Source organism: Olea europaea, unplaced genomic scaffold (genome assembly GCF_002742605.1).
Source record: "Olea europaea var. sylvestris unplaced genomic scaffold, O_europaea_v1 scaffold927, whole genome shotgun sequence".
NCBI lineage: Eukaryota > Viridiplantae > Streptophyta > Magnoliopsida > Lamiales > Oleaceae > Olea > Olea europaea.
In genome coordinates this window covers 187,176-197,570 of record NW_019267756.1, presented here as the reverse complement: position 1 = coordinate 197,570, position 10,395 = coordinate 187,176, and the positions used below count along the sequence as shown (strand labels likewise).

The 10,395-nt window shown below is 35.9% G+C and overlaps 1 protein-coding gene across 1 annotated transcript; it reads left to right on the top strand.

Annotated features, from left to right (window-relative positions):
* The first annotated feature begins 209 nt into the window (after window positions 1–209).
* Window positions 210–3,802, top strand: LOC111392402 (protein FAR1-RELATED SEQUENCE 5-like). Its single transcript, XM_023017743.1, has 6 exons — window positions 210–385; window positions 1,055–2,289; window positions 2,376–2,901; window positions 2,985–3,102; window positions 3,221–3,283; window positions 3,731–3,802. The coding sequence occupies exons 1-6, from the start codon at window positions 210–212 to the stop codon at window positions 3,800–3,802; spliced, it is 2,190 nt and encodes a 729-aa protein (XP_022873511.1).
* The last annotated feature ends 6,593 nt before the right edge of the window (window positions 3,803–10,395 follow it).

Sequence of the window (10,395 nt, the reverse complement as noted above, 5' to 3'; positions counted from 1 at the left end):
GATTTCACCTCTCTTCCAAATCCCCCTCTTCCCCCCGCCCTCACCCCACAAAGGCGACTGAGAAATGGAAAGCTAAACCTGAGAAATTGGATTTTGTTGTAAATGTTAAACCTCAACTCCACCATTTGCCTGCAATTTTGCCCACCATTTCACCTCTCTTCCAAATCCCCCTCTTCCCCCCCCCCTCACCCCACAAAGGCGACTGAGAAATGGAACGAGGGGAAACCTGGCTTGATGCCGGCGACGGCGCGACGGTGAGTCCGACCTCGTTATCTGCACCGTTCGTGATTCACCCGAAACCCAGTTATTGTAGAGAAGAATATGAAATGGAAGGAGGCAACATCGAGTCCGGCAACAACATGGGTAATATTTCTTTTCTTCCCTGGCATTATTGTTAATCCAAGAATTTGTATTTTTTTGTAATCTTCATATGCCCAGATACCGTAGAGCGTGAAATGATTTTGGCAATTGCACTGGGCACCAACAATTTATTTGCATGATAATTACACATTATTCACTTATTTATGACTTTTTATTTAATTATTTATGGTGAATTAAGTGATAGTTAATCTATTGTACAATAAGTTAATTATAGGTAAACCTCAATTTAGATGCAGTTTAAGAAATTGAAGTGATAGTTAATCTAATTGATTGTTGAAATTATAGGTAAACCTCAATTTATATTTGCTGCTTACAATAGCAATAATCCATTTCTCGGGCTACTTTATTTTCTTATACATACACAAACTCACATGTTACGATCAAAAAAAAAATATTTATTTGAGTAACATTACTTATAAGTAGGGCTTAAAATAGCAGATTATTGTTCATGTTCACTAATACGACAGTGCTTAAATTCACTACTGCTTACAATAGCATTTTAGATGCAGTTTGATTGTTGTTCATTCTTAAACCTCAATTTAGGTCCAATTGAAAAAAGGCTTATTTTGATTGTTGTTCATTCTTTAGTACAATCATATCCATTACAAAATGTACAGTGTCCCCCTCCAAGAGTTCTTATTTTGATTTGTTGTTCTTCCTGTCATGAATGTAGGTATTTGGAAATCTCTTCATCCGAAGACAATAATCCGAATGACATGAGTTTACAAGAAGGAACTGATATTATTGTGCCTAGTGTTGGAATGAAGTTCCAAGATGAGAATAAGGTGTTTGAATTTTACAAGAACTATGCATACCAAGTCGGATTTCCAGTGAGGAAAAGAAATTCAAGGAAGGGTGAGGATGGGGTTGTGCGTTATGTCACTTTCACATGTAGTCGGGAGGGCCGTCAAAGTACTGGCTCAAATTCAATCCTGAAGCCTCAACTAACAATGCAAACAGGTTGTAAAGCAAGATTGACAGCATGTTCAGATCTAAGTGGCTCATGGCGTATTAACATTGTTCATCTGGAGCATAATCACAAAACAAGCCCGTTGAAATCAAGGCTATGTCGTTGCAATCGAGAAATCAGTGCACGTGTGAGAAGACAGCTTGAAATAAATGACGTGGCTGGTATACCATTACATAAGAGTTTTAACTCAGCTATGGTTGAAGCCGGTGGTTATGAAAATATTATGTGCATTGAGAAAGATTGTAGAAATTTCATAGATAAAGTCCGACAGTTAAGACTGGGTGAAGGAGATGCTCTTGCAATACAAGCTTATTTTACGAAGATGCAAGCACGCAGTCCTGGTTTCTTCTTTAGCATAGACTTGGATGATGAGGCCCTACTACGGAACGTGTTCTGGGCAGATAACAGGTGTAGACAAGCGTGCAAGGAGTTCGGTGATATAGTTACATTTGACACCACGTATTTGACTAACAAGTACGAGATGCCTTTCGCTCATTTTGTTGGGGTAAACCATCATGGACAATCAACTCTACTCGGATGTGGCTTACTCTCTAATGAATACACAAGGACCTTTGTATGGCTATTCGAAACCTGGCTTGAATGTATGCATGCTCAAGCTCCATGTGGGATAATTACAGATCAAGACCGTGCTATGCAAAATGCAATTGAAATCGTGTTCCCGAACACAAAGCATAGATGGTGTCTGTGGCATATTCTGAAAAAGTTACCAGAAAAGTTTGGGGGCCATAGACATAAAGTTTCCATTCTTGCTACCGTTCATGCGTTGGTATATGATGTGCAAAGTTGCAAGGAATTTGAACAAGGATGGAATAAGATGCTCGCCGAATATGACTTGCTAGAACATGCTTGGTTGAGCAGCCTGTACAATAAAAGAGGTCGATGGGTACCATGCTTTTTGAAAACCTCATTTTGGGCCGGTATGTCAATCACGCAACGGAGTGAAGGTATTAATGCATTTTTTGACGGCTATGTTCATTCGAAAACATCTCTGAAGCTGTTGTAGAGCAATATGAACGTGCCTTGAGAAGTAAAGTTGAAAAGGAGTTCCAAGCGGACTTCAAATCATTTTCACAAATGGTCCCATGTGTGACAAGGTACGACATGGAAAGGCAATTCCAATCAGTTTACACCATCGCAAAGTTCAAGGAGTTTCAAGAACAATTTACTGGAAAGGTGTATTGTGAAGTCTTAGGACTTCATGAGACGTACTTGCATACTACGTACGATGTACGTGAGGACATTATTCTGAACAACTGTATGAAGACAAAAATCTTTAAAGTGTGCTTTCGTAGAGATGAATGTGAGTTTGAGTGTAGTTGTCACCTGTTCGATTTCAGAGGAATTATTTGCAAGCACGCGGTGACGATTTTGATTCGAAGCCAAGTGCACTTAGTTCCTGAGAAGTACATTCTGAGGAGATGGAGAAGGGATGTGAACAGATTGTACATGAGGGTTCCGATTACTTATGATAGTTGGATTAGTACTCCAGACCAAATTAGATATGAGGAAATGTGCAATGCATTTGCGAAGTTAGCGGACATCGTAGCACACGATGAGTCACGGTCTCATGGAATGGATTGAAATCCAAACAAATGATTCTTCCATGTTGAAGTATAGTAGCGTGGGCTCTCAACGCTTGGATGAAGCCGGAAAGTGTGCTAGCGGAATCATCTTCGACCCAAAATACACAAAATGCAAGGGAGCACCTAAAAAACTTGGCTGAAAGGGATGTCTAGAAGCTGGTTCTAGAAAATCAAAACTCAATCGAAAGGTATGATTTCGAGCAGAATTCTATAATTTGATAATCACTCTATAGATTGAACTGAGTGTGTTCTCCATGATTTACAGATGGCAAACTCATCTACATCGAACGGGCAAAAAGACAAAGTTTCGTCCTCATTAAACGTTCAGGTGCACTTCTTGCTTTTAACTATTCTTGTATAATGTTCAATGTTCGGTAATGAGTTAAGCTTGTCTTCCATAATGATAATTGGTTGTTTGGAATCAATTTGTATTTGTTTCATGTTGGCAAGATGATTCACGGTTGAAAGACCAGTAGCAGTAGCCATTGGATAAATTATAGCATTTGAATTGATGAGATTTGAAGTCCAGACTCCTTCACATATCATGTTTTCAAGGCATATTTTAGATTTTAAATGTTGTTCAAGCAAGGGCACTGCTAGAAATTAATGGTATTTGTTTAATTGTCTTTCCTTCAACTCTATTTCTGCCTATGTAATTGGTGTTAGAAAAAATTTTATCTATAAGAAACCTTTATAAATTGAAGGTCACTAAGAGCATATTGTATCAATGACTTGCCATACTTCGATGATTTTTTAATGAATTCCAATTTCGCAGGAGATCGGCACGCAGGAGAGCATTGGAGATTTTGATGTAGGGGGTTTAAAATTCCAGCTCATTTTTATGTAGGAGTTGTTTTTTGATGTACAGGTTTTAAATCCCAACATTTTGATGTAGTTTTAAATTCCAGCATTTTGATATAGTTGACTGTTGTGAGTTTTAAATTCCAGCATTTGATGTAGTTGACTGTTGTGGAATCTTGGTAATATATTTTTGACGGGTTTTATATTAGGTACAACATTGGTTTTCTTTAATTTAGCATGAGTTTTATATTAGGTAGTATGTAAATAGTAATTTCCGAAAACAAGGAATGTAAAGTGTCCATTGAGTTTCAAACAGGTTGAAGGGGCATTTACTTTCTACAGTTTATCAAATGCAGTAAAAATATAGATTTTAGCATTCTTCGTGAGTTTTTTTATTTACATAAAGGTCAAAGGGATGTTAATATACCTAAAAAATAATGCCATTTCATTATTGGCCTCTCCCACAGATCTCATTTCCATAGAAGTGAATTTCTTTTCATGCATGGTTGGTTAATATGAACATTCACTACAGCATCTCCTGTAAAAAAATGGAATAGTTTTTTCTTTATCTCTTCATCGAGATAGACACGTAAGAGGTTATTTATCCCCTGTTTAAATCCATTATTTAAAAAACTCATTTGGTAGACAGTTGCTGCTTTTTGCACATATAAAGCTAGTCGAATCTTCTCCTGGAAAACTTACCTTAGATTGTAAAGTTAACATGTTGCCCAAGATGTTGCTGGTTTGAGAACAAAAATTGAGATCCAGCTGCTTTAAACGGATTGAATTGTTCGCTCTTGTAGCAGAATGTGGGTTCATAAAACTATAGAGGTTTCTGAATGATTGAAGCCTATTTATATAACACTTAGAGATGATTCATGGAAAAATAAGATCAACATTGTAAGTACTGCAACATAATTGGGTAGACAACCAAATAAGCAATGTACTGCAACATGGAATTTGATTGACAACACTTGTAATAGTTCACTACATACATCAAGACAACTTCACAGAAAATGTGCTCCAAAGACAGCCATCACTGCAATTTTAATTACAATAAGTCGAAGCTACTCAATTACATATATTTCATTCTACATCTTCCGAAACTCGTTTACCTTTGTGTATGGTGATGTTGAATGAAATCTCTACGTTTCTCTCCTCGGTTATTTTTGCACACGTCGTCAACATACGGGACAAATCGTCAACCGGTTCACTTCCATTGGTAGTGCCACTAGATTCACCTTGCAATGAATACTCTTTATACGGCGCAATGTTAGAAAACTTGAAAAGCCGACAGTTGCAATTACAACTATGGAACAACAACCCTTTATTATCCGAATTCTTTTCTACATCCAACCATCTAACGAAGCCCTCGCCACAGTTTGGGCATTTAATCTTTTTTGGACATTCCGGCAACATGTGTCCCGTAATCCTACAAGAATGACATAATCCCTTGTTTTGGCCACCCATAGAACAATCCTAATCCAATAAAAACAATTAATCAAGTGACAAAAATATTGAATCTGAGTAAAGAACAGAGACATTAAAAAATTTAATCAAGTGCCAAAAAATGAAATGTACATACTATATATGCTTGTTGAAATAAAAGTAACTGTAACACATGAAAATGTGCAAAAAACAGATTACATAGTGCCTTAAATTAAGCTTTTATTCTCTTTAGATTTGAAGTTTTGAAAGTTCATTCTAACTATACATACAACACATTAATTCAGGTCAATCCAAATAGATATCACATCATTTGGTTTCTATAGCGAAAGAAGGGCCAAATGGAAAGGTAAATAAACAAAATGTCATAAAATGTCGCTTCTTTCTGTCAAGATCATATACTATCTAAACATAAGTGATGATTTTATTACTTGGCTACTAAACAAATAAAGACACTAATGGCATGTTTTAAGGTGGATTGAATTGAGTCAGACAATACAAAAGAAGAAAATAAAGCTAAAATCAAAATCTTGTCAGTATTGTCCAATTGTATCAAGTACTGCATACCAACATATTGTATATGTAATTTAATATAAATGCAAAAAAAAATCTATCTAACTGGGGTGTTTGCAATCTAAATTGAAGTGGAACTTTGGTGTAGATGACTACAAGTACTACATTATATTTTTCTTCAGTGTTCAGATTATGAAAAATAAATCATTTAAACTCGAGATACATTAACACCGGGCAAACCAAGTAAGGATGATATTCAATTGATACGAGGAGAGAACTGCCTTAATATCAATTAAAACACTGGACACAAATTTACTTTTCTCATATAAACTTTGCTTTTATACAAACTCAATAAATAAATCTAAAATTTGCTAAACTCGGCATAAATACAATGAGGAAGACATGAAGTAGCACATAAAGGATATGCTTTTGCCATTAAATCACGGCACATAAGAGATATGCACAAGCAAATCAATGTTAATGGATCAAAGTCCTCACTAGACTTCAAAAGATATATAAAAACAAAACTATTCAGTGTCATAATTTTGTTATAAGAATCAGAGTAATTGATCGAAAATGTTCAAATATTATTAGAAATAATTTACCCCAAAACGCGAATATGCAATCGTCATATGACCAAGACATTAAATTATTGCCACTGAAAAGAACATTATAGATCTCGCAAGGAAAAAAAATTAAAATAAAAAATTGTAGACCGTCAACTATTCACAGAAATTAAAATAATTCCACACAGACCAAAGAAAAATGCCTTTCAAACTTTTTCAATATTCAATTAACTAAAATGCTTTATTGTAATTTTGTTTTTCTATTTAAGTTTTGAATAATCTGCTTTGTTGAAAAGTATGTGATTACTATGGTTTTTCCATAACATATAACGAACTAAGCTAGTGATGTGAAAAAAAAATGTGTATAACAAGCTTCGCAAAGAGAACCAAAAGAACTGCACCGGTTGGATTACATGTTTTAAGGCATGCTTGTTATGACCAACTTAACATAATTAAATGCTAATGACCTGTTTTGGCAGACCTTTTAAATTTGCTTCCGACGTTAAGAAACTATTTTTAAACATGCTTAATAATTTTCTTATTCAAAACATAATTAAATATTTTTCCCCGTTCCTTCTTGTAACAATGCCCAGAAACATAGCTGCAAATCTTTGTGAAAATTTCTTATTGAAAACATGAAAATATTACCTACCACTCCATAGCTCCAAAAATAAGTGAAAATAATACCAAAACAAATGTTAAAATAATACCAAAAATGGATATAAAAATCGTTTCGGATCTCAACCTGAAGGAGCTATTTCAAATACTGTGATGTCGTCGTCTTCCCCATTCTCCTCGCCGCCGGCTAATTGAAGGAAGTCTTCGTCTCGAATACAAATCCACTGTTGCAGAGAGGGATTTCGTCCCCTCTTTAGAGAGAAAGAGAGTCTAACAGAGAGATTGTGAATTTTCATTGTAAAGTGTGAAAGGTTCAACCTTACCCACATAGAGACAGAGAGCGACTAAAGAGAGAGAAATTGTCAGCATTCATTGTAAATTGTCATTTTCTTGTTAAATGAAGAGAGAGGAAAGAGAGAGATATTTTGACCAGTGTAGACGTTTTTTTGAATTCAAATGTATCGCCACGTTAGCATTGTGTAAAAAATTTGGGATTCGTTTGTGTACATTTAGAATTTTCCATCTCCTAATGATGCCTTCCTTTTTCATTTCAATGACCCAGAAAGTGATATTAGTTATATATTCATACATTTTACATTAGATGAGCACTGCTCTATTTTCTTGTGCAATGAATCTGTTACTCTACAGTTTTTATTATGTTTAGGAATAGCAATTTGGTTCGTCGGCTCAGACCACGCGTGGCTCAGCCCGAAAAAAGCCTAAGGCTCGGGCTGAACCCCATTTTGGGGTGAAGGGCCGAGCATGAGTTGGCTTGTTAAAAAAATAATAATAATAAAAATAAAGAAGAAGAGGGGCAGTAGACTTGTGCTGCCTTTAAAAAAAATCAAGACTGCTCGGTTCGATAAGGCCCAAACCGAAAGCTCCGGTCGAGCCTTGAATTTTTTGTCGAGCTTTTGCTCTGCTCGGCTTGAGCAAAAAAATCCGTCTTAATTTTACTCAAGTCGAGCTCGAACCTTGAGTTTCAGCTCTTGAGTCGACTCTGCTCGTTGACATCCTTAATTATGTCTTTGCAATCTATTATAATAGCACTAAATGTTATACCACTTGGTACGGAAAAATATGCTAATTGGACACAAAACTTTGTGCTTATTGTAAAAGCTGAAGACTTGAACATGTGATAGATTGGCCAGCCCTTCAGTTCCTAATGAGGATTTTGGTCCGTCTAAGAATCTAAAGGATGAGAAGTGGCAGGCAAATAACTCGATACTTTGTAGTTGGATCTGTTGGTCCCAAATTTAAACTTTGTGACTCAACGTTTTAAAACTAAAGAACTCAAACAAAAATAACAAGAAAGTAAAGGAACACAAGGAATTTTCAATCAAAAGGCCCTAGAGGTTCAACGACCATTTGTTACACTTAGTCCCTCTTTGAGCATCTGTTATGATAAGTTCGAATCCACTAACACCGGGCAAAATAGGCAAAGTTTCAATTACATGAACGCAAAGCTATTAGATCTCTCAACAATTTACAATATCTTTTCAAAATAGTGTAAACTCACAAAAGAGTTTCACTCATGTCATTCCCTCAGAAATTCAGAGAGAATCACCAAAAACACGTGGAGAAGATGAACAAACGCACAAGAGAAAGCTACTAAGGTTTCAAAATGAAACCCTAAAGTCACAAGTCATCTATTTACATAAAATAGAGCCAATTATATCATCCATTGGTGTAAAATCAGCCATGTCAATAATCCAGCAAAGGCGCCTTTTCAACTTAAAAACGTATTTACCATACTTCCAGAATCTTCAGCTTACTGGATCATTATTTGGGCCAAAAATGACAACCGAACTGACAATAAATAATGTAAATGCTTGGGCCTCACAAAATTCTGCAACCCAATTTCTACAGGATGTTATCTTTGATGATAATAGAACTACAAAAAAGTACCGAGATGTACTCGCAGCCTACGACCTAATGCAAACTTTTGAATGGGGATTTGGACCTCTCAGCAAGGTAGTAAGGAGTGAAGCCATTCGGGCTCTACAAACTGCTCACATGGCTCCGGCATATTGGTTAAGGATCAAGTTTTAGCTTTGATTATGTTGGAAAAATAATCAATTGCAGTAACGTGAAGAATTGTAAAATGCACGATGTCGTAAAGTGAAATTTTTCGTCGATAACTGTTGCGATATCAGTGGACAATCACTCTCAAGATTCAATAATCATAAACCACTTGTGCAGCAATCACGAATGATTTTTCAGAACTTTCAATTGTACTCCAAAATATATGTAAAAACCCAAGTATAAAAAATTTAGAATATAAGAAAAAAATTTCGTGCAAGATGATTTTCTGTTTTCTTTTTGTTGACACACTAAAAGTGCAGCCCAAATTGAATAGCTCAAGGAATGAAACCCAATTGGGAAATTCAGGATAAAGGCCCAGATAGAGTTATTAATGAATGCAGTGGAAGCCCACGAACACGGTAACATCATCGCCCAAACTTGCAAGACGCCCAAGATCTAAGCAAATGAAGTGTCTTACAGTCGCCCAGAGCTATGATCCTGTTCTCGCCCAAACTTTCGAATCGCCCAGGATATTAGCAAACATAAGATGTTATGGTTATCCAGAAGTGCAGTTATTGAGTAACCTTATCACATTCCACGATTCAAGGAGTTCAGTTGAAGACGGTTGAACGACAAAGAGTAGTGGCAGCAATTAAAGACGGCAGTTCGACGACAAGTTAGCCACCATAAAGAAAGTGGGTCGTTATGAAGCAATCAAGCAGTTTCCAAGCGGTTTGTCACAAAGGATCATAGAGGGAATATAAAAGGAAGAGAAGACAGAGAGAAAAGGACCCCGAATTAAACACTCTCAAATAGAGAATTTGTAATTTCAATTTCTTAGTTGAAACTTAAACATTTCTTTCAGTACTCGTGTGCTTGCGCCCCTTGGAGGCATTCTGTTTAGTTCCAATTGTAAATCAATTGCCAATAAAACACTCCTTTTTGAAACTTTGTCTCAAGAGGTTTGTTCCTTACACAATCGTCTGATCCCTTTTTAATTGTTAGCGACTATCCGCGCGAAACACTTTTATGTATATTTTTTCCAAAATGAGACATGGGTTTATATAGGTAAACTGGAAGTAACAGTCTCTTCCATGATCCGAGAATAATGCAGAATCTTAATGACTATGATTAGTCGGTATTATAATGACTATGAATAGTGTTTGTTACAAAAAACGATCAGAAAATATTAGCTAGTTTGACCCATTAAATAATTTCAAAAATAAATAAAATAAAATAAATTTATTTTTTCAAGAAAGCCCAAGAGCCCAATACTCCAATCAAGACTTTTTAATAATTGCATGTAGAGTGACCCGAACCCCCGACATCCTACACAAATGCCACATTTCCCACCACTTGGGCACTTCATCTAAATTGATTATTTCTTTCACATTTTATATTTATAGTAAAAATATATAACAATCCCCACATGAAAGAAATAAGATATATGAAAATATTACTCGAGAGTACG

What these genes read in the sequence shown, in the direction of transcription:
- LOC111392402 (XM_023017743.1), top strand. Translation starts at nt 210, where the DNA reads ATGGAACGAGGGGAAACCTGGCTTGATGCCGGCGACGGCGCGACGGTG. An exon ending in AAAACTTGGCTGAAAGGGAT is followed by an intron (nt 3,103 to 3,220) that starts GTCTAGAAGCTG and finishes CATGATTTACAG; the next exon opens with ATGGCAAACTCATCTACATC. An exon ending in CGTCCTCATTAAACGTTCAG is followed by an intron (nt 3,284 to 3,730) that starts GTGCACTTCTTG and finishes CCAATTTCGCAG; the next exon opens with GAGATCGGCACGCAGGAGAG.